The sequence below is a fragment of the Canis lupus genome, chromosome 22 (genome assembly GCF_011100685.1).
Source record: "Canis lupus familiaris isolate Mischka breed German Shepherd chromosome 22, alternate assembly UU_Cfam_GSD_1.0, whole genome shotgun sequence".
Taxonomy (NCBI): domain Eukaryota; kingdom Metazoa; phylum Chordata; class Mammalia; order Carnivora; family Canidae; genus Canis; species Canis lupus.
The window spans coordinates 4604104-4629055 of NC_049243.1; the positions used below are offsets into that span (position 1 = coordinate 4604104).

At 43.2% G+C, this 24952-nt stretch overlaps 1 protein-coding gene across 4 annotated transcripts in view; it reads right to left on the reverse strand.

Moving 5' to 3' along the window:
* The window catches only part of LRCH1 (leucine rich repeats and calponin homology domain containing 1), a 206114-nt gene that overhangs the window by 62240 nt on the left and 118922 nt on the right, over positions 1–24952 (reverse strand). For all 4 annotated transcript variants that reach the window (XM_038569532.1, XM_038569531.1, XM_038569530.1 and 1 more), the window contains exons 3-4: positions 19513–19639; positions 2723–2828 (exon numbers count right to left, since the gene is read on the reverse strand). In XM_038569532.1, the coding sequence (XP_038425460.1) occupies positions 2723–2828; positions 19513–19639 (233 nt within the window). The remainder of the gene's footprint in view (positions 1–2722; positions 2829–19512; positions 19640–24952) is intronic.

Sequence of the window (24952 nt, forward strand, 5' to 3'; positions counted from 1 at the left end):
GCAAATTTAGTGGCAAAACTTAACTGGATTCTGGATCTTCAGCGATTCTCTGCCTGGGACAGTGAAGGCTTTGAAGCAAGGCGGAGGGCTAAGTTCCTGGCAGGCACAGCAGGAAGGGGAGGAGAGGCAACTGAACCAAAGAGGGTAAATAAAGTAAGAATGGTTTGTATTATGACCCATTCCCGTTAATTGCAGTTTGGAACACAATTATCATCTTGGCTTCATTAGGAAAAACGAGAGCCTGGCAGTTTCACAACCAGAAAATGGTGGTGGTGGTGGTGGTAGTGGTGGCTGAGAACAGCGGCCCAGAAATGGTCGCAAGAAACAGGGCAGGAAAAGGGAGGAAGAGGAAAAAAAAAATTCCAAGGCACATCCTTTGTTGCAAAGAAGGTCAATGACGGGCTCCTTTAATCTTAACTCTGTCCATTCTGGGCCTAGAAAAAAACAAAATGCAGGTCTCCTCATTGCAGTATGTGTAGTGAAACCACCACAAAATTGATATGGGTAATTCGGCCACAGACTCGTTTTCCCTCCTGAGATTGAAAGCATATGGGGAAGGGTACTCACAGAGGAAAAACAAGTAAATACTCAAAGTCTTTAAATTCGTTGCCTGAAAGCACTATCAATGCCCTTTTGTTAATCGAGTTCTCTGGAGTGAAGCAGAAAAGAAACTTGATATGCAGGAAGTTATTAAAAAAAAAAAGAGAGAGAGAGATTTTTCCAGTAAACTGAAGTTTTAGCTTGGAGGATATATTTTTAAACTACTACACCTGAGAAAACCTAATTATGGAAAGGATAGAAATTTGTAACCGATCTTTTTTCAGGGATGGGAATGCCGTCCTCAGAGCAAGGGAATGCTCTGAAGGTAAGAGTGTAAGGAGTGGTGAGAGAAAGAAAGACCTTGGTTGCAGAAAAGACACACTTTTCACACGTTTCTAGACTATTCTAGGCATCCGTGAAACGATCGTTACCCTTTTTCTTTTGAAAATGAGAGTTTGGTGATCTGTCATGAGCTTTCAGCGATTAGCAACAAGAGCTTAGAGGAAAGTTGCATTTAGTGCCACAAGAGGTTTAATGCTTAGAAATGTGCTGTAAGAGCATCTCCCCTTTGCACTTGCTCAAACCAAGAAAAATAATTTCATCCCTTCAAAATGGATGAGACTGTGACAGAATGAAAAATCTATCTTTTTATACCTGGTTATCTCAAAGTCATAAACTAATAAGTCCTTGTGCCGACAGAGTTTCCACTTCTACTTCTTGAAGATGCTAGTTAGTGCACGAAAAGTGACAGGATGGCAGGTAGATACTCAAACCTCCCATCCAAGTGCATCATATTTTATAAAGTTTTTTCCCTTCCATGAGCTTCACCGGCTTGCCTTCAGGCCAAAGAGCAAGATGCAGGAACAGAATAATACAAATCAGGCGGTTCTCAACCAGCTGCAGTAGTGTCGGGTTAACCAAATGCTTTAGTTTCTGTTTCCAAGTATATGCTTTTGCTTTGAGGTATATTTTTAAATAGATGTGTGAACCCTGGTATGCCTGGTGGGCCTTAAATGAAACGGGTGGAAAGCAGTGCATCTTTGAAACCTGGAATACGTCTTTTGGGAAAGCATTCGGTATTTTACTGCTCGTCGACTCATTCTGATTCAAGTCCAAACAAGAATCCCAACGTATGAAATTCAGATCCACCAACATCTACAGAGCTGCTTGTCAAAGTTCTTAATAGCCTGCAATTCCTGAAGAAATGTAACTTTTTATTGGAACCCAAAGACAGCATATCAGAATGACATGCTGTGGAAGCCCACAGGTGCAGGGAAGGGTTGGCCTGAGGCTGGCTCCTGAGCAGGGATGTCTGAGGGGGCAACCAGCCTCAACGCCGAGGTTCTGGAGGATCCCGGCTTCTGGCCTTTGGGAGACTCGCTGCAACAACCAGTGACGTTAGCCCACGTGCCACTTCAGCAGGGGTGGTCCTCTCACCTGAAGCATAGATTCTAGACTCAGGGGGCGGTTCCCAACCAGGGCGACCAGATACCCAAGGCCAGAGATCCTAACAGCTGGACCTATGAGACCAAACACATCGCCTAAGGTGTTGGCCCGATGTTCCAGAACGTTGCACATCCATACCAAAAACAACTCATGCTGCCTCCTGTTGTGAGCTGAACTGTATGTCCCCAAATTTCCTGCGTTGGAGTAGTCCTAGTTCCCAGAACCTCAGAATGTGGCTGTATCTGAAGATAAGGCCTTCAAAGGGGTATTAAGTTAAAATGAGGTCATGTGAGTGGGCCCTACCCAATATGACCAGTGTCCTTCTAAGAAGAGCAGATTAGGATGGAGACACAGAGGGAGGATGACGTGAGGATGCAGGGAGAAGCAAGCCATCTGTAAATCAGGGCAAGAAGCCTCAGGAGAGACCTTGATCTTAGATTCCCTGCCTCCAGAATTGTGGGAAAATAAATTTCTGTTGTTTAAGCCACTCAGTCTGTGATACTTTATTATGTGAGCAAACTAACAGACACACGGCCTTCTACGGGGGAATGGCTGCACTGTCGTGCCCCCGACTAAATATGAATATGAACTTTTCTGTTATCTGTGTGTGAAATTCATATGATTCATATTAATATAATTAATATTATTGGGCATGCATAAACATAACCAAACTACCTTCTTCCCAGAAGTAAGCAAACAAACAAAATAAACATCTCCTGTTTTATTCTTTTTTTACCTTGTGGTAAAACTTTAAGGTAATTTCTTCTGACATTCAGTTCCCGTAGAGATTTCAATTGACCTATCTGCTGGGGCAAGGCTGTGATCTCATTGCAGCTGACGTCCTGCATCAAAAAGCAAAGGCAGAAATGATAAACACCCTCTTCCAGGAAATCAAGCCTCCCGCGTGACATCTCCTTAAGGAATTTAAATATGAGGACAGCTCCTTGGGTTCATCGTTACCTTGGTCTGGATGCCCCTGGCCAAGCAAGGCTCAGCGCAGAGAAGGAAAAAGAAAGTGCACCCTTTTGAACATCCTCTGAGGCTGGAAGAGGAGAGAGGAAGGATGTCTGGGCCATTCAGGGGCTACTCTGTGGGCCTCGCACCTGCTGCGTTCTCGTGCTTCGATCGCATCTTACTGTCACGACAAACCCGTGAGGCCGTATTAGCAGCTTAGTAGTGTCAGAAAGGTGGGGCCCAGGGGGGTGAAGTCAGGCGTCCCGGGCAGTCAACACTAGGAACGAAGGCCGCCCGCTCCTCAGCTGCCCTCCCACAGCGCCTCGAAACAGAAGGTGACACACCCCACCTAGCACACACCCACATCTTACAGTGGAAACCATGACCCTTACGGCATCTTTTGGAGGCACTGTTTCTGTCGAATGGAGTCCGTGATGGGGGGCTGCACACTTTGTGCACCCAAATGCCTGCAAGCACATTTTTACCAGCAAGACCATGGGGCACACGGATGATGTCCCTTTCTTTCTTTTTTAAAGATTGATTGATTGATTGATTGATTGATTGATTTATTCATAGAGACAAACACACACAGAGAGAGAGAGAGAGAGGCAGAGACACAGGCAGAGGGAGAAGCAGGCTCCATGCAGGGAGCCCAATGTGGGACTTGATCCGGGGTCTCCAGGATCACGCCCCGGGCTGCAGGTGGTGCTAAGTCGCTGGGCCACCCGGGCTGCCTATGACGTCCCTTTCTTGCAGGGAAAAACGTAACATCCCATCAATTGTGGATGGGGACCACTGCCCAACAGGCTCAGAGTGAGAGCTGCAGCCTCACCCTTCTTATCCGCTCCCCTCATCCCCTCTGCCTCTTCCTCTGGAAGCTCAGCCCCCACCCCGGCTACTGTCCTGTTCGGAGCCATGTCCTCCCTCCTGCGACACTGTGGTGCTCCCCAGTCACTTCCCGGCCTCCTGCTCCTCAATCTGCCAGAGTGTCCTTTCCCTGCGTCACCTGCCAGCTCAGACGTCTGTCCCAGCTCCGGAAGCGCAGGAGGGATCGTCCCCAAGTTGGCAGCTCCGGTGCTGGTCTGTGTATCCTGTGCCATCTCCCTGAGAGCCCCCCTTGCGTCCCCAAGCCCCCCCCCCCCACCCGTGGCCGTCTGCTGTCACCAGTGTGTGTCCCAGCCTTTCAGGGGCCCACACCTGGTCGGGCTCTTCCCTGCCTGGCGCGCCCCCCCAGTGTGGTCCCCTTGGCCCCCCTGCACCGTCCAAGGCTGAATTCAACGCTGGCTCCTCTCGGAGGCCTTTGTGGAGGTGTCCCCCTTCCATCCCCGTCTGATCACGCGCCCAGGGACAACGACGGCGCCGTCCTCAGTGGTCCTGCCCTCATGAGCTCACACGTTTGCCTTCCCTACAAGCCTGTGAGCTCCTCGATGGGAGATCCTGGGTCTTAGCCACTCCGTCTTCCCGGCGCTGAGCAGAATGCCAGGGATAAAGCGAGGGATGGGCCCCACGGCTGGCACTCTGGGACGCTCCGACCTACATACCAATCCCTGGCGGGTCCTGCTTGAGACAGCAGAGCCCCAGATCTACTTGGGCGAGGTCTGATCCCAATGAGATCGAGTGTTTAAATACCCCACATCACTCCTGAACCTGCAAAAAACCAAACCAAACCAAACCAAACAAAACAAAACAAAACAAAAAAAAAAACCCTTTCCCACCCCGCTTTTAGAAGGCAGCAAGGCCTGACTGCAGAAATCAGTCCCACACTCACTCTGATGAGAAGAGCTCACCACTGACCCGTTGCCAGAAATCCCAGGGCTCCCTGTGAGAGCGGGACCATGCGGAACACAGGGGAGCACTGTCCTCTAATCTCTTCTCATCTGGAAACCCGCAGGTGATCCGCCAATCTGGCAAGGTCATGAGGCTGCTAGCGAGTATCACCTGCTGAAGAGGAATAAGGAGTGCGGCAGCCCTCTGCAGAGGCCGAGTCTACACAGTGCACTCAGCCACGGTCCCGCTCTATGCTCTGCGTCTGACCAACAACGCGGAGTGTCCCATGCCATCACCCCGGGCTGGCTCTTGATGCATTAAAACAAAAACAAAAACCCACAGGTACATCGGCAGAGAAGTAAAAGTCTAAAGGAAGGAATTAAAGAATTAAGAGGTCCGGAGATTTGTTCAGTCACTTTTGCCCCTCACTGAGTCACTAAATACTTCTGCCTTTCTGCATAGACTTCCATATACAAGAAGCAAAAAAACGAAATGCCACCTTTTCCTGATTCCTATGGCTTCTGATCAGCCACAGACAGTAACCAAATCCTTTCAGTGAGATCTTTATATTTCTTTGCCTCAATCAAGTCACGAAGAAGCAAGAGGTAGTAGCATTCCACACTTTTAGCCGAGCTCTCACATAGACGGTATACAGGTAAGCCCTAGAGATATATGAGATTAAATCATCCTATTGGACTCGCAACCACAGTCACACTGGTGGTAGCTGGGGCTGGGGTGGGGGGTGGGGAGGTCACAAGGGAAGAAACAGGGGGCATTTTCCATCCCTAGAGAGGAGTTAATGTGACTGACATCCCCACTCACTTTTTGTAAGTCAGTGTGTGAATGCACAAGAAAGATCCTTTTTGCAGTTGAAGGGAATCAGATTTTTGATATGAAACTGACAATTTTCCCAAGTTCCAAGGACAGAATTCTTTTAAGAATCATTCTTGTATTTTATTATTTATTGGGGGGGGGGGCGAAGGGGAGAGGGAGAGAGAGAGTTCCAAGCAGACTCCCTGCTAATCGAGGAGACCAATACAGGGCTCAATCCCACGACCCCGAGACCAAGACCCGAGCCTAAACCGAGGGTTGGACACTCAACCAAATGAGCCACACAGGCACCCCCCAAAAAATCACTTAAAAAAAAAAAAGAGAAGAGAGAGGGAAACAAATAGATAACAGATATATTAAGGCAGCATATTCACAGCATAAAGTCTCATTCAGTCGTATCCTATTTTTTGGTCCGTACTATATTCACCTTGCGTGCCGCTGATTACCCGCTGCTGTTTCCCGAAATACCAGGTAATTTTTTTTTAAACATATGTTTCTCACATAATGGCTTCATCAAGGAAAATCAACTCCCTTCAACTATATTTCAATGCTTATTTACTAGTAAGGAAAGCAGTTACTCAATTTACACTTAAAAAAAGAACATAACAATACAGAGTTTTTCGTTCTGACTTGCAGGACAGGACATCTGTAGACAATCAGAAACACAAGGTCCAATTGTCCATTCACATTTGGAGGGCTGTATGGTGAAGGTCAAATTATTCTAATAGCACTCTGCTGTCAGGTATTTCCTGTCCTGCCAAAACAACGAGGAGAAAAGGGGCCGGGAGATCCAGCGTGAAAGCCAGATAAAGACTTCTTGCTATTGTAGCATCGATATTGTGAAATTATGCAAAGTCTATGGCCTTCCAGTCACTGAACGCTGCTATGTTTTAAAGGAGCTATGAATCTCATCACAAAAATTAAAACCCCGTGGGTCTTAAGTCACTGCGGAATGAGGAGGAGGGGGGAGGGGATGTTAGTCTAAATTGAGGGATAAGATAGAGATAAGATGTTTCAGTTCAGAACACGTGAAAGCAGTATTCCTAGGACGGTCTGGTTCTCTAGGACATGTCTGTCCACATTTAGCCTAAGGTATGGTTCTTTTTTTTTTTTTTTTTAATTTTGAGTTCATTTTAAAAAGGTAATGTTTAGGAAAATAAATTTAATAAATAAATGACACCAATACCTCATACTTCTGCATTTAGGGAGAATTTACCAAGCTATGACTTTCTGATTCATTGGCTCTTTTTAGAATAGTAAAGTGAATCCCTTCTGAATTGCTTATTAGCCCCTAAGCTCTATCTTAGAAAATAATTATCTCAAGCTTCAGTGAATCAAATTACCATATATTTACTGTTAGAATATTGCAAATATACAGGTAGGCCAGGAAGAAATCATCATAAGCATGTCATACATATTTACTAATTCTATTCTCTAGTATATAGAAATGAATCTAGTTTATATACAAGAACATTAAGTCTCGAACTTAAGTTTTTATGGAACGGCCAGCTCAACTTAGTAATTGAGATAAAGATCAAATGGAGAATTTTAACTATGACTTAAGATAAACTTTTTTTCCACTAGTTTAATCAACATGTTTTTAAGTAACCAAAGGAAAAACTTTAGAGTCATTTCATGCCAGCCCCTTCAGGCAATAAAGGAAGTCTCTAGAAGTGTTAAATGCACATTGGAGACTAATAGATTTTTGTTATTAAGTGCTAGTTGTTAATTTACTACCTTCAGTATGCAAAAATGATAAGGATTTAAAACATCAGATTAATTCAGGGGTTATTAAATTATTATTAATGTTCACTTTCAGAAAATAGTCTTTAAAAAAAAAGAAAAGAAAAGTGTTTTCAAGGAGTAACCTCTAATGAAAACCAACACAACCACTGTGGATTGTGTCAAGACGATCTTGGTTAGGGAAAGACGTCCAGTGAGACCAGGCCACCCTGTGCAAATACATGCGGTATTCTCACAAGCTAACTTGCTCTGACCCTCAGGTTTTCAAAAATCTAGTGTGGTTATACAATCGCTTCAGTCATATTTTTGTAATAAATGTAGCTCTTTATTTAATGGAAGGAAATGCGAACATTCTGACAGGAAATCCAAGCTATTAACTCCCATCATGGGATCATGCTCTTTTTTGGGGGGAAATGTCTATTGTATGACTCACTGTGTAACTGTAGGTAAATGTCTTAACCTCTCTGTGCCTATGTACAAAGAAGTGGCAAGATTAAATAATTCAAATTTCCTTGTGATATTAGGAAAATCCATTTATCACAACAGAGATAATGAAGAGATTTTAAAAGTCAGATACTTAACTCAGGAATAATGTCAATTTTGATTCCATAACAATCAAAAACCTCAATGCCTGTAGTCAGAACTTTTTTTTAAGAAAAATTAAGGGACGCCTGGGTGGCTCAGTGGTTGAGCGTCTGCCTTTGGCTCAGGGTGATCCCAGGGTCCTGGGATGGGCTCCCTGCAGGGAGCCTGCTTCTCCCTTTGCCTGTGTCTCTTGCTTCTCTCTCTTTGTCTCTCATGAATAAATAAATAAGATCCTTAAAAAAATGAATCTGCTCATTTATATTCAAGACTTTATCAAGCAACCTCTGGTAGGATAAATTATCACATTAGTGAATGTCTCCTTTCAGTATAAAACACAACTTCACACCTTTTCGCATACCACCCCAATGTTCTCCAACAGAATGGATCTTCAACAAGCCATGGATTCCCAACTGTCCCACAGGAACCAGAGGGGCTGGGGCATCTCCAGAGACCACAAGTGGAAAAATGACTATGTGAGACACATGAATTTATGTCTTCCCAATACCTAGCTCAGAGGTCGGAATGCCATGGATGAAAATAAGGAAGAAGGGATTTTCCTCAGATGTAGGACGATACACCCAGTGTCTTGTCAATAATTGATCCTTGAAATCAAACTCCCCACACAAATAAACATTTCATGAAAAGAGAATAAAAAAAGAGAGGTCTAGTCAGGGCCAGGAAATGTACCTTTCCTTGCATCAGGCTCTCTGAGTTTTTCGGTTTTAGGAGTAGCTTTCTGGACCAGTGATAATACGTCCTCTTACATGCAGGTAAGAGCTGGGAGCCATAGTTTTCAATGCCCGAGTTGGGGAAAGACAAATGGAAAGAAACCACACAAGGGATAGACCATCTCTGGACCCCAGCAGGTCAGTATGCACAGGAAACTATGAGAAAACTCAAGTTCACCATGCTTTCCGTGGTGTGCTTGTCTTCACAGCTCTAAGGTCATTACAACACAGGCCATTCATATGGCATCTCTCACCAAATATCCAACATGCCTCTTCCTTCAGGCATGGTTTGACAGTAAAAGAACCATGTTTCCAAGTGTTAATGTGGTTTTAACGAAGACAATAAGGTTTAGTCAACACCAGAACAGTCCAATGACCTTCCCTGCCAGGCTGGAGCTCCTCTGTGAGGAAACTTCCAGACAGACACTGACCCTCTTTTTAAAACATTCATTCTCTGATTCACTCTTGGCTATTCATGCTCTGCCCCAACTTTAATGAGAAAACCATTGCAAGGTAAACCAGGAACTCACCCAACAAACAAAACATGGCCCCTCTCCATGAGACACTTAGTCTAGAAGAAGATACAGCAAGAACAGCTGCGTGGTGCTGTTGACAGAGTTGGGGCTTTCATCACACAATACTGGTTTTTATACCCCAGTCCCACCCCTCCATGTAGCCCCATGGCTTTGGGTAAGTAATTCTGAAACTCAAATTTGTTTACGAAATGTAGATATGATACCTGCCTGGCTGAGTTATTGTCAAGATTGTATGAAATAATCCACGTCATGTACCTAGCAGAGTGCCAGGCATATAGTAGGTGTGCAGTAAATGCCAGGGCTTTTCCTCTTTCTCTTACAGAAAGAACACCCAGATATAAAGACTTAGAAAGCAACATACCTATTACAGCTACAGCTCTGAGAGTGCCAGAGGGACAGAAGTATTCAACGTGGCCAAGAAGGCAGGAAGTCCTAGCTCATTCATTCCCACCAGAAATGGCCCCGGAGGGGCCAGCTTCACAGAACTAAGATTCCTTAAATTCTCTTGCACCTGAAACAGTATAGAACTCTAGCCTGGCCTCTCACGGATTTGAAAAAAGACATCTCAACAGGTGTTTCTTAATGGCTTCTTCATGGGAGGAGGAATAATTGTGTTCCTCTGTTCTCTGCACAATCTCAAATGGCTGGACAAGCCAATAACTGCATGGCAATGCTTTCTGTTTTATTTTCAGATAAGTGTGACATATATTTAAGATGGTAAGATGGTGTTTTTCAACTCTTAAAAATTAGAGAGGAAGACTCTTTTCTTGCAGACAGCTGTGGTACTTTGGGTTTTGTTATTTAAGCCACTGATGACTCTGGAATACTCACACTTGGAAGAGAAGAGACTTTACAGCTCCATCTAGGATACTGTTTGAGTCTAATGTGAAATTTAAAAATATTTCTTCCAAAATAGCTAAACAATGCTCAGAGCCTGATAACCTGAGTGATTTTATCAGCATTTAATTGGCTTAGGGTACTCTGAATGCTTGGGGGCAGGGCAGTGCCTCCCCAAATTTTTTAACAAGTTGGTTACCATGTAAGTAACTATAAAACAAAAACCTCCCAAGCAAGTCTAGAATTATTGCAGGCTCTCTGGGGAACTTCTTTCCAACTGCTAGCTAAAAATTCATTTGACATGGTTACCTACAGTAGCACTACTATTTTAAGCAAAAAGAGATGAAAGATAAGTAAGAACGGATGGAAACTAATCTTTTTTTAGTCTGTGACCTTAAGCAAGGCCAGTCACCCCTTGTGGTTAAATAATGGCAATGATTTAAATATTCACCAATGTCACAGATAAATGCTTTTTACAAGATCGTGCATGCTCACACAGTTAAGGAACACAAGCTACAAAGCTGCCCCACCCAGTAGTGTGGACAGTAGCTACATGTGGCCACTGAGTGTTAGCAATGGGGCTGGTCCAACCTGTGAGATGCTGGCAGTATAAAATAGACACTGATTTCAAAGACTTAATGTGAAAAAAATATAAAATATCTCATAAATTTTATATCACATTTATGCTGAAATAATATTTTAGCCATCTTGCATAAAATAAATCATTAAAATGAACTTCACTTGCTTTTTAAAAAAAAAATGTGGCTACCAATGCATTTAAAATGACATTTGCTGACACCAGCAAGGCAAAAAGAAAGAAAAGGCATCCAAATTGAAAAGGAAGAAGTAAAGCTGTCAATAGTTGCAGATGACTTTATACACTATATAGAAAACCCTGAAGGCTCCACCAAAAAAAAAAAAAAAAAAAAAACTACAACTGACAAATGAATTCAGTAAAGTCTCAGGATATAAAATCAATGTGTAGGAATCTGTTGCATTTCTATACACTAATAATGAAGCAGCAGGAAGAAAAATTAAGAAAAGAATTCCATTTACAATTATATAAAAAATAGTAAGATACCTAGGAATAAACCTAACCAAAGAGGAAAAAGACCTGTACTCTAAAAAGTATAAAACACTGATGAAAGAAATTGAAGACTATACGAAAAATGGAAAGACATTCCATGCTTGTGGATTGGAAGAACAAACATTGTTAAAATGCCTATGCTACACAAAACAATCTGCACCTTTAACGCAATCCCTATCAAAATACCAATAGCATTTGTCACACAACTAGAACAAATCATCCTTAAAAGACTCCAAATTGCCAAAGCAATTTTGAAAAAGCAAAGCAAAGCTGGAGGCATCACAATTCCAGACCTCAAATTATATTACAAAGCTGCAGTCCTCAAAACTCTGTAGTACTAGCACAAAAATAGACACATAAATCAATAGGACAAAACAGAAAACCCAAAAATAAATCCACAATTATAAGGTCAATTAATCTTTGACAAAGCAGGAAAGAATATCCAATGGGGAAAAGAGAGTCTCTTCAACACACGGTGTTGGGAAAACTGGACCAGGAACATGCAAAACAGTGAAACCGGACCACTTTTTTACACCATATGCAAAAACTCAAAATGGATTAAAGACCTAAATGTGAGACCTGAAACCATAAAAATCCTCAAAGAAAGTGCAGGCAGTGAGTTCCCTGACATGGGCCACAGCACCATTTTTCTAGATGTGTTTCCTGAGACAAAGGAAACAGAAGCAAAAATAAACTATTAGGACTACATCAAGATTAAAAGCTGCTGCACAGTGAAGGAAACAATCTGCAAAACTAAAAGGCACCCCTACTGAATGGGAGAAGATATTTGCAAATGACATTATCCAATAAAGAGTTAGTATCCAAAGTATATAAAGATCTTATACAAATCAACACCTAAAAAAATCCCAAATAATCCAATTAAAAAATGGGCATAAGGCATGATCAGACATTTCTCCAAAGAAGATGGCCAACAGATGGCCAACAGACACATGAAGAGATGCTCAACCTCACTCACCATGAGGGAAATGCAAATCAAAACTACAATGATACTACCTCACACCTGTCAGAATGGCTAAAATCAAAACCACAAGAAACAGCAAATGTTGGCAAGGTTGTGGAGAAAAAGGAAGCCCTGTGTACTGTTGGTGGGAATGCAAACTGGTGCAGCCACTATGGAACAGTGTGGAGGCTCCTCAAAAAAGTTAAGAATAGAACTACTCTATGATCCAGAAATCACACTATTGGGTATTTACCCAAAGAATATAAAAATACCTTTTTTTATATATAAAAAATGTACTTTTAAAAATATATATAAAATAAATATTTCTAAATAAAAAATATATTTTATACATAAATATGTATTTATTTTATATTTTTATCTAAAAAATAATTTTTATATATCTGTATGCCCTATATTTATAACAGCATTATTTACAATAGCCAAATTATGGAAACGGTCTCAGTGTCCACTGACTGATAAATGGTGTACACACATGTACACACACACACACACACACACACACACACACACAATGGAATATTATGCAGCCATAAAAAAGAATGAAATTTTGCAACAACATGAGTGGAGACAGGGAGTACTATGCTAAGTGAAATAAGTCAAAGAAACACAAATAGCACCTGATTTCACTTAGATGCAGACTTTAAGAAACAAATGAGAAAAGGAAAGAGAGAGAGAGAGAAAGGGGGTGGAGAGAGAAACAAGCCAAGAAACAGACTCTTGACTACAGAGAACAAATGAATGGTTACATGGTTACCAGAGGGGAGGTGGATGGGAGATGGATGAAACAGGTGATGAGGACTTAGGAGGGCACCTGTCCTGATAAGTACCCCGTGGTATATCGAAGTGTTAACTCACTATATTGTACACAGGAGACTAATATAATGCTGTGTGCCAACTACACTGGAATTAAGAATGGAATGGAATGGAATGGAATGGAATGGAATGGAATGGAATGGAATGGAATGGAATAGAATAGAATAGAATAGAATAGAATAGAATAGAATAGAATAGAATAGAATAGAATAGAATAGAATAGAATAGAATAGAATAACGTTTGCTGCTTGGTAGTATCTTCCTATCAAACGGTGCTGGGTGAGGGTGTTTCAGCTCACATTCCAAGTTAGCTATGACACAGTGACCTTCAGTACATCACAGGCTGTCTCTCTACCTTGTTTTTTTTTTTTTTTTTTTTTTCATTTATAAGGTATCAAGAGCTTGGACTAGATGCTTTGAAAACCCCTGGGGCTCTAACATTCCAGGATCCAAGGACTCACCAGGTACTGCTGGGGGAGAAAAGATGCCAGAGCCAGTGGATGACAGTGCTAAATAGGTAGTTGGTTGCACGAGGAGGCAGGGCAGCCTTTGCGAGAGTGGGCTCTGGACAGGGTACCTAAGAAGAGCTCAAGGGGTCCCTTATGAGCCACCCCACAGCTCGTGGGTCCTGAGGCGGGAGACAGGCTGTTCCACCTCTGCAGCCATGCCAGCCCAGCAGCTGACGAGAGCATGTGGGGGAAGCCCTGCTCTGCTGTGGGGCTGGCTCTGGGCTCAGCACACGTGCCACATGCGCCACAGGTGCCATGGATGAGCTGGCCTGTAGCCGTGGCCACAGCGCAGCTGAATGCAGGGCATGCTGTGGGCTTAGGCCCAGGGTGCAGGGGGTGGGAACACATTCGGGAGGCCAATAGGTTCCAACACACCGACCTGGCCAGCGTGCCTCCCTGTGTGGGAGCCCAAGAAGTGGGGGGAAAACCTACCTGTCATTCATATTGTGTTTGTAAGACTTAAGCCACATTCTTAGCACACCTGGATTTTGTGGTTTATCAGACTCCCAAAGGGAAGTATTCTCAAAAAAGAAAAATAAGTATTATGGCTATCAGTTTCAATCCCCAGCATTACTCTGTATTATGTTTCTGTTTTCTGGAACCAGTTAAGGTGGCACCTTCTGAATTAGCTTGGATTGTAAGACAGTCATCCCCCCGCCAGGCTGAGCACCTGGGAGTCTGCACGGTCTGTCCCAAGCCACCTGCTCGGCCCACTTTCCACCGTTTGACAGCAGCATTTAGCAAACATTGACTAGGTGTCTATCTTGTGCCAAGCACTGGGTACGACAGCAAGTTCCTATCCTCAGGCGGCTTTCAAGATCTAGGGGGAGCTGGCATGGAGAATGCCAAGGAAGAGGACAAGTGTGATTCCACGGAATTCAGAGATACGTCCAGGGTGCTTGTGTTCGGAGCACCTAGCTCTGGCTCGGAGGATCTGGAAAGGCTTTCTGGAGGAAGTGAGATCTAATGTGGCTAAGAATGGATCAAGAGAAGAGGAGAAGGAAGAAACAGCTCATACAGAGTCAGTGAGATGCTTCCAAGTCCAGAAGAGGAAATGAACAAGGTGCATTCCTAGAAGGCTGGAACTCAGAGGGTAAAGGAGCCCCGGACAGGAGATGAATCTGGGGAGACAGGCAGGGACCAAGAGTCCTGAGGATGGTCTTGAATGGCCTGTGGAGGAGCGGATGGTGGCCTAGTTCTAAGGTCGTGGCTGTGAGAATTGAACGCCCAGCCTACCTAGCTTAGCCTCCGCAGGATTTAAACTGCTTCCCACTCCCCACTCATGCCGTATCCTCCCGGGCTGTCTTGCCTTTGCACAAGCTGTCCTCTCTCTCTCTCTCTCTCTCATATTAAATTCAATCAGCCAACATGTAGCACCTCATTTGTTTCAGATGTAGTGTTTAGTAATTTCTCAGTTGCGCATAACACCCAGGGCTCATCCCATCACGTGCCCTCCTTAACGCCCATCATCCACTTATCCCAACCCCCACCCACCTCCTCTCTCAGAACCCTCCGTTTGTTTCCTCTGATTAAGAGTTTCTCATGGTTTGTCTTCCTCTCTGATGACTTCCCATTCAGGTTTCCGTCCCTTCCCCTATGATGCTCTGTGCTGTTTCTTCTATTCCACAGATGAGGGAAGCCATGTAATTGTCCTTCTCCAATGGACTCACTCAGCATAATACCTTCCAGTTCCATCCACGTGGAAGCAAATGGTGGGTATTTGTCGTTTCTAATGGCTGAGGAATACTCCATCGTATACATGGACCACATCTTCTGTATCCAGTCATCTGTCGATGGACACTGAGGCTCCTCGCACAGTGTGGCTATTGTGGACATTGCTGCTGTGAACATCGGGGTGCAGGTGTCCCGGCGTTTCACTGCATCTGTATCTTTGGGGTAAATCCCCAGCAGTGCAATTGCTGGGTCATAGGGCAGGTCTATTTTTAACTCTTTGAGGACCCCCCACACAGTTTTCCAGAGTGGCCGCACCAGGTCACATTCCCACTAACAGTGCAGGAGGGTTCCCCTTTCTCCACCTCCTCTCCAACATGTGTTGTTTCCTGTCTTGTTAGTTTTCCCCATTCTCACCAGGGTAAGGTGGGATCTCATTGTGGTTTTGATGTGTATTTTCCTGATGACCAGTGATGCGGAGCATTTTTGCATGTGTCTGTTGGCCATGTGTAGGTCTTCTTTGGAGAAATTTCTGTTCATGTCTTCTGCCCATTTCTTGCCTAGATTCTTTGTTTTTTGGGTGTTGTGTTTGATAAGTTCTTTATAGATCTTGGATACTAGCCCTTTCTTAGATGTGTCATTTGCAAATATCTTCTCCCATTCTGGAGGTTGCCTTTTCACTTTGTTGACCGTTTCCTTTGCTGTGCAGAGGCTTTTTATCTTGTCCTCTCTCTCTTAAATGCTTCTTCCTCTGTCCAGCCTTCCTTTTCCCATTTAGAAAATCCCAAACAGACTTCTGTAAGGGGCCTCTCAAAGGTCTCTTCCCGTACAAACCTTCCCAACTCCAAGACTGAATCAATCATTCCCTACCCTAGGCATGTATTTCTTATAATAGCAAATTTAGGGGTAGGAGTTGCCTACCCAAATTAATATTCATCTTCTTTCAGAAACTGTCCCCTTTGGTGGCAGCAGAGCAGCTGTCTCTGGGTCACATGACCATATATTTTGAGCATCGAGGACTGAGTCAGGGGAGGACATCCTAACCAAGCCTTGCTTCCCTCGCTTAGACACCGAGGCCAAGACAGACCAGCTAGTGCTCAAGTTGGAGGACATTTAAACTTCAGATCTGCGGGCAAGGCAACATCTCCATTATATAGAGAAATACAGAAAGCTGAGAAAACAAAAACACTGCTATGGCTCATGATAAGTTTCCAGTGTCTTATTCTAAACATTCATGACCCCTGATCAAATGTCCTCATGCTGAGTGATGGGAAAACTGCATCTTTTTTAAAAAAAATTATTATCTAGGTATAGTTGATATACAATGTTGTATTAGGTTCAGGCGCCCAACATAGTCATTCAACAACTCTATGCATGGCACAGCGCTCACCATACTAAGTATGGTCACCACCTGACGCCACACGATGCTCTTACAACAGTACTGACTATACTCCCCATGCTGCACTTTTCATCCCTGTGACTTATTTTATACCTGGAAGTTTACACCTCTTTTTTTAAAAAAAGTTTTATTTATTTATTTGAGAGAAAGAGAGGACATGAGCGGGGGGACATGCAGAGGGAGAAGAAGAAGTAGACTCCCCTACTGGGCAGGGAGCCCAACGCAGGGCTCCATCCCAGGACCCCGAGTTCATGATCTGCGCGGAGGGGAGATGCTCACCCGACTGAGCCACCCAGATGCCCTGGAAGTTTGCATTCCTTAATTCCACTCATCCACCTGCTCCCCATTCCCTCTGGCAACTGCCAGTCATTCTCTGTATTTATGAGACTGTTTCTGGTTGTTTTTTCAATTTTTTTTTTTTTTTAGGTTCCACATGTTAGTGAAACCATATGGTATCTGTCTTTCTCTGACTTATTTCATGCCCTTTATGAAGGTCCATATATGTCATCACAAATGACAAGATTTCATTCTTTTTTTCTGGCCGAGTAGTATGCCATTGTGTATATACACCACATCTTTTTTTTTTTTTTCTGAAGCAACTCATGGTAAGTCCATTTATTTCCCATTTGTACACGCCCCGTTTATTACTTTGTTGTGTCATCTGCCCAGTACTCCCCATGCCCATTCCCTGCTCCACCTTGACCACTCTGCTCCCGCTGACCCTGGAGCTGCAAGATCCCAAACATCAGCCTCCACGCATCAGTGTAAGGGACAGGCTGAGGGAAGGAAGCCTATCTGTTCCTTCGTTTCTCCTAGCCAGCCACTCAGAGGCACTGACAGTGGAGCTGCCACCCGCAGGTCACAGTGGGAGAGCGTAGGTTCTTGGCAGGAGCTGGTCATTTTCATGGCCCCCTACTGCTACCCTAGGACAGGCTCCAGGAGCTCCTCCTAAGTGAAGCTCTAGACCCAGGACTCTTGAACTTTCCTTTTGGTTTTTTAACAACACTTAACTGTTTCCCTCACACAGGTTCATGCCTTCATCAAGAGATCTGACGGTGAGGAAGTGGATTTTGCAGGTTGGCTCTGCTCCACCATTGGCTTTAACCAGCCCAGCACACCGACCCATGCAGCTGGTGTCTAAGTATTTGGGAAGCAGCAAAGAGTGAGTCCCCTGCCCGGTGGTGTGCCATATTGCTTTCAGGCTTCTTTCCCATGCCTGTCTCTGTTCAGACGTGCATTTCACCTGCTTCAGGAATCTGCTTCTTCCTCCTACTACTCTTCGGGCACATCTTGTGCTCAACTCCAGTGCAGTTTGGTTGTGACTGATGCTTCATTGTCCACATGCACCAGCATATCATGTGACTGTTGAGGTGCAAGGTGAGAATAAAGCATCTCATCTCCTCTCCTCGAACTAATCATTGACTGGAGGGCTAGTTCTTCAACCTTGAGCCGATTCAGCTGGTCGTCAGGGCCACCTTCAGCCGGAGCAGCGTTGTACACCCCATCTTTTGTATCCATTCATCTACTGATGGACACTTGGGCTGTTTCCATCTGTTGGCTATTATAAATAATGCTGCGATGAACACAGATGTGCATGTATCTTTCCCACTATCTATGTGTCTATTTTTGTGCCAGTACCATACTGTTTTGATTACTACAACTTTGTAGTATTATCTTGAAATCTGGGATTACGATACCCTCAGTTTTGTTCTTCTTTCTCAAGACTGTTTGGCTATTTGAGAAGACCCCTGCATCTTTTTGACCAATCCCAACTCTTGGTGTGAGCTAGCTGGAATGGGCTTCAGATACTACTATCATGTAAGTCCTGATAAAGACACTCTTTCTTTACCTACAATGCCTTTATATAGCAATGAGGCATTTCCACTCTAAAATCAAAGCTGATACATAGATGACTCCGGTGCTGTCATTTTCCTAGCCAATTCCCACTGCAGACGTGATGAAGGCATCACAGCACTATCTGGGTTTTACAAGTCATCACCACGTGTTCCACACGGCCCCAAAGAAATTAACTAGAGTTGGCACACAAGAAAAAAAGTCATTGGCAATCAATGTTCTAGGCTGGAATCTACCAGTAAAATCTACCATAAAAAGGTACCATCTTTTTTTTTTTTTTTAATTTATTTATGATAGTCACAGAGAGAGAGAGAGAGAGGCAGAGACACAGGCAGAGGGAGAAGCAGGCTCCATGCACCGGGAGCCCAACGTGGGATTCGATCCTGGGTCTCCAGGATCGCGCCCTGGGCCAAAGGCAGGCGCCAAACCGCTGCGCCACCCAGGGATCCCAAGGTACCATCTTTTTTATGGTCATAATCACAACATTCAGCTCTGTGCCTGACACAAGGTCAGTATGGGGTAATGCTTGCTTGGAGGATAAATTATGACCGTAATGTTTTAGTCCGATTGCTCGTTTCTGCTTCTTCATTCATCCACCTTACCCGGCTGGGATTCATTCTTTCCCATTTTAGAAACAAGGTGAGTGATTTGATTAGTAGTGAAAGAGCTGAAATAGAACAGTGCCTCTTGGTGTCAGGTGCACACTTACAACCCATCTCCACCCATCTATAATGTGGAGTTTTGTTTTGTTTTTGCCTCTGGGAATTTGGTCACATTTTAGAGTTCATCAGTTTAGGACAATGGTTACTAAAAACCCTTACAGAATCAGAGCACTCTGTTCTTTCTCAATTAATGATTTATATTCATCAAATATGGCCTACAAACTTATTGGTACATTATCTGGCCAGTTTATTCAAAATTTATCACAAATTTATATGCGATCTGAAAAAAGCATGATCTAACTACTACATGATAACCAGTAAAACTGCAGCAACTGTAAATCCTGCGAACTTCAGGAAGTGTAAACTACAGGAAACCTGTAAACTTCAGGAACTGTGTCTGCCACAGCAAAGCCAAGCTGGTTCCGCTCCCCACTTAATGTCTTTATCATATACAGCCCTCCAACAACGGGTGCACCTCCCTGTCCAACTGCAGCAAAAAGTCTGACTACCTTGGTAGACGATGGTCAGTATGCAAAGAGAAAGAGCATCTTAAAAATCAGTAACATACCAACTCCATCAACTGTTTGAGCTGACCTATCTCCTCTGGCAGCGACCCAAGTTTGTTGTTACTTGCGATTAAGACTTTGAGAGGCAGACCACACAGGCAGGCAGGCAGGGCAGACAGCTGATTCCGACTGCAAAGACAATACAAGAACACAGGTAAATACACAGGCCACTTCACACTGTTTCTGAATGTTTGTGAACAAACAAGAAGAAAGGAGCGACCTGAGAAGACGTTTTACAATGATAACAGGTCCAAGAACGTTCCTGCATGTGTCATAAATCCCAAGTACAAAAGATAATAAAATATATTTCTTTTTTTTTTTTTTAAGATTTTATTTATTTACTCATGAGAGAGAGAGAGAGGCAGAGACACAGGCAGAAGGAGAAGCAGGCTCCATGCAGGAAGCTCGACACAGGATTCGATCCCAGGATTCCAGGATCACACCCTGGGCTGAAGGCAGGTTCTAAACTGCTGAGCCCCCCAGGGATCCCCAATAAGATATATTTCTAAGAAAGAAGGGCAGGGCACCTGGGTGGCTCAAGTGCTTAAGCCTCTGACTCTTGATTTTGCTCAGGTAATGATCTCAGGGTCGTGGGATCGAGCCCTGGGTCAGGCTCCACGCTCAGCTTCTCCCTCTCCCTCTCCCTCTGGCTCTCCCCTGACTCTTGCGTGTGGTCTCCAAATAAATAAATAAGTAAATAAATAAAATCTTAAAAAAAAAAAAAAAAAGAAAGAAAAGCATAGGCAGTTCTGTGGGAAACAACTTTTCCCAGCACAAAGAACCCCATCAAACCCCCTGCAGAAGAAGTGGACTCCTCGGCCAGCCAGGAGGCAGAGGGGCATCACGCCCTGTGCCACCAATAGCAACAGGAAGCTGCTGCCAACTATTCTCTTCCTGACAATGTGAGCAGGAAACACAGCAAGAACCAAGCACCATGAAGGCATCCTCCCATCCATGTTAGAAGTAAGGCAACTTATAAAGGACCACCAGCTTGATTTCCAACATTTTTGACTCTGCTTCTTTTTGCTGACACACAGCCACTGCGGGTAAGGTCTACTGGGGTGTCCGCAAGGGAGCTAATTAAAAGAAGAGAAGAGTCAAAAAAAAAAATTAAAATAAAAAATAAATTAAAAAAAAAAAAAAAAAGAGAAGGGTCAAGTTGGCCTTCTGGCAAAAAATGAAGCTGAAGCCTCAAGGGGTTCAGTTTAACAGATTTCCCAGAAAAGTCTGGGGCCAGGTCTCACTTCTGCTTTGCATGAAGAGGTTTTCTACCAGAAGTATCTGAACTTCCTATCATCGATGCTTAGTTTTCTGAGAAATGGGAAAATAAGGGATAAATGAAATCAATGAGCCATCCTCATATATGTCAGCCATTTAGTTCAACCTCCTCTCCCACAAAACAGAAGCAAAGACAAAAACCCTTCCTGCCATCAAGTAGGGAGATGGATGGTTTTGAGTTTCCCGGCCGTTCTGATGAAGCCAACGACCAGGCCGTGATAGATCTAAAAGTCTCTTTGTCATGTTATTGCAACTATGTGGAACATCTTCTTCTTCTTCTTCTTCTTCTTCTTTTTTTTTTTTTTTAATGTGGAACTTCTTTTGTGTGTATGTACCCACGTGTGTGAAGCTCCCCAGGTTGTGGTACTGCGCGCATGTATATCTGGGCACACATAAATCTGTGTGTGGGAGAGGGAGGGACAGACAGCCTGAAAACACACCAAAATGTTATCAGTAGTCATTTGGGGGAGAATTAGATCCAATGAGTATTTTAAAATTTTCTTTCTTAGACTCTGCTCGATCTCAGGATCAATCCCAGGACCCTGTGATCATGACCTGAGCTGAAGGCAGATGCTTAACCGACTGAGCCCCCCAGGCGCCCCTACAGCTCTTGGTTTCAGCTCAGGTCATGATCTCAGATTTGTGGGAGGGAGTCCTGCATGGGGCTCTGTGCTCAGCGGAGAGTCTGCTTCTCTTCCCCTGTCCCTACCCCACTTATGTGCAGGCTTGCTTTCTCTCACTCTTTCTTTCTCTAAAATGGATAAATCTTAAAAAAAAAAAAAAAAAAAAGAAATACCTATCACTATAAAAAGATACACTTCATCTGCATACTGGTTACATGGGTGCTTCTGTTGGTGAAAACTCACTGAGATATATGATTATGAGCTGTGTACTCTTCTATATGTATTATATTTCAATTAACGTTTTTACTCCTCTACTCTCCCATATGAGGGAGTGGGAATCATACAGCTGAACAGAGGTCATCTCCAGCTGATGGGCTGAGAAAAAGCAGGTGGTATGCTGATGGGAGAGCTTTCTTCAAGCTCCAAAAAAACCCTCCTTGGACACTACCTCTGGAGAAGAGAACTAAGTTTATTAAAAAGCGGCAGGTAAATCATTTGGAATGTAATTTGTGGTTATAATTATTATGTAATTGCATAAAGTGAGGACTGGTTCCTTAACATGTTAATAGGACAATATGTATATATATATTATATTTTATTAAAATATATATATATTTTTTTAAATATATATATTTATTTTGGAGCCATATTTAAACTTTGTTTTGAAGACAAGGAAACAAAGATCAGTATTTTCAAAAATTTCTACATTCCTATTTTCCACAGAATTAACAATTACAGTTGAAGATTCTTCCCATGTTTCTTTGCTTGGAAACTCAGACTTCAATATTGCCAGGCTCACTTTAATGCAGGCATCTCATCACATGAACAGATACTGAACCGGGACAGACACTTATCACACCATTCAAGTAATGCAGTGAAGGCTCTGCTCATTCAGAAGCACAGGATTGGAGATTACAAGGGATTATTCTCACAGGAATTCCAGCGTGGATACTAATCTAAAATAAAATGACATTTAAGCATTCTAAGGGTAGATGTGAGCACTGATTTTAAAATTTAAAATAATTAGATATAAGCATGATTTCTTTGATGGGGGTGTAAGCTTTGGATGCTAAAAGCTGCTGGTGGAATAGTCTATTCATCGCCGCCACCCCCCGCCCCCACCACTGTCGTTAGGCACCTGTAGATACATCCAGATGCCAGGACTTTTTGTTACAATACAGCCTGCTACAGGCCTGGGCCACATTTCCTCTATTTCACTGATCCATTCTCTTAGGCTCTACACTTCATATATTTTATCACAGGATGTTCCTGTATTACTGGTAATTTCCCCAATAGAAAAAGGAAATACACATGCACACAAAAACCCATTAGCCATCCAGCAAATATTTATAGAGGACAGAAGAAACTGCATTCCCTCTAATCCTCTACCCACTAAAGACCACATTGGTAGCCTGAGTTTTTTGAAACCACTCAGCTGGCAGCAATTTTTCTCGAGCAAGTAAGTGCCTGAGGCTGAAAACAACTATCCTGCTCCCCACTTGTCTCCTGCGGGCCTCTGTGCTAAAAGCAGGCCGTCTGCAGAGAGAATGTTTAAAATAAGGCCCTATCATGTCTGATAATGTAATGGCCAACATTTATTTTCAAATCTACCCTTCTACCTTCCATCTGAAAGCAAAATTTAAAAAAAAATTTTTTTTAACTCGTTCATTACAAAAGATTAAATTAGTGGGGGAAAAGGGCCACTCGTTCAGAAGCAGAAATTACAGATGTGGTCATGGCAGCCTGAGCCTTGGTGCCCAGCATCTCTGGTCACTCTCAGTGCCTGGTCTGGGTGGAGGTTGGCACAGGGAGGGGCCAGAAGGTGCTAGGCTTTCACCAGGCTGTGTTTATTGTCAATGCTTCCTCTTCCATCTTTCTCAACTGAATGACTCCCTACTAGGATTTATGGGTCTATTTCCTCATGTCAAGATAAAACAAAGCGGCTCAACGTTAATAATCTGAACACTCTTGATAGCTTTGGTTTACAGAATACATTTCTCTTGGCTTCAAGTACCACTATCCCCCACTTAATATAATTCCTTAATTAAGGAATTTGCAAACGAAGTCACTTCCCTATGGTTTTACTGTTGGAGACTCCTCATTTAATGTGTTTTGACTATGGCACTTAGTAATATCCATATGTTCAGACCTAATGGCAGTATTTAACATTATTTGTTATTGGTTTAGCAGAAAGTTATTTTCCCTAAAGTAGTGATAAAAAAATTATGATATTTTTACATGTGATTTTATTATATGGGCATCATTTTTTTTATTCTACTGGAATGTAACTCTTTTTAGCGTATGGGTTCACTGAATAATTGAGTGTAGAATTCATGTAGCAGAAAACCATTTATAGAAAGACTTTTGTCACAGGGCACCTGAGTGGCTCAATGGTTCAATGTCTGCCTTCAGCCCAGGGCATGATCCTAGGGTCCTGGGATCAAGTCCTGTATCAGGCTCTGATTCTCCCTCTGCCTGTGTCTCTGCCTCTCTCTGTGTTTCTCTCATGAATAAAAAAAAAAATTAAAATAAAAAAAAAAAGACCTGTCATATACTCACCCATTCAACTGGTGGAAAGGTCACCAACTGTGGAATTAGAAGGCCTGGGGTTCAAATCTTGCCTCTGCCGCAAACATTTAGTTTAGGGTAAATGTTTAACCTCTCTGGTATTATCGTCCTTAAAAAACAGGTAAGCATACTTATCTAACATGAGACATGAGATTATGGATGCACAAGTGCTCAGCCCAACATTAAATCTACATAAAGATGAAGCCATACCCGACCACTAATGTGGCAAAAGCAGTAGGGACAGGACCAATAAAGAGCCTATGTGTGCTTAGCTCGGTGTTGGCTATTTATTTTATTTCTTAACTGCTAAAATTTCAGTCACTTTTAAAATACGGTTTTACATTTCATTCACTGAAAACATATACCAATACCAACATATACCAACTAAATATAAAAATGATCACTTTGAGGCATGTGGGCTACACAGTTTCAGGCTAACAGAAACCAAGTTAGCTATTACGGGTCTGGAGGCCCTGGGTGAGCACATACAAGCACATCAATGACCTTCTCTCCCCCAGCTTCTCCAAATGCCAGGTTCCCACTATTTCTCTGGGAAAACACAAATACCCAGGACTCATCCTCCTTGTTTACTGTTTGGCTTCTGAGGAGTAACTGAAATAATGATGTGAGATCATTAACCATCACAAACCCATTCAGGAAAATATCCCAGCACACATCTAAAAAGCTACCAGGAGAGCAGGACAGGTTTTGTGGGGTGGACACTCCGGCCTCACCTTCGTGAGTCTCGGCCAGGGGAAGGAAACAAGCATATGGTAGTTATTGCCACTGTTTGTGGGAAGAGTCCATCTGCACTTGGTGTGCGACCTCCAGTAAACAGCAGCTATTTTACTGTAGCCAACCAAGCAAGTTTCCTTTTTCAAAAGATACCTCACCTAATTTTGTGTTTATGGTTTTTGTTTTTTTTTTTTTTTGCATACTCTGTCCAACTTTCATTCAAGGTAAAGTAACACTT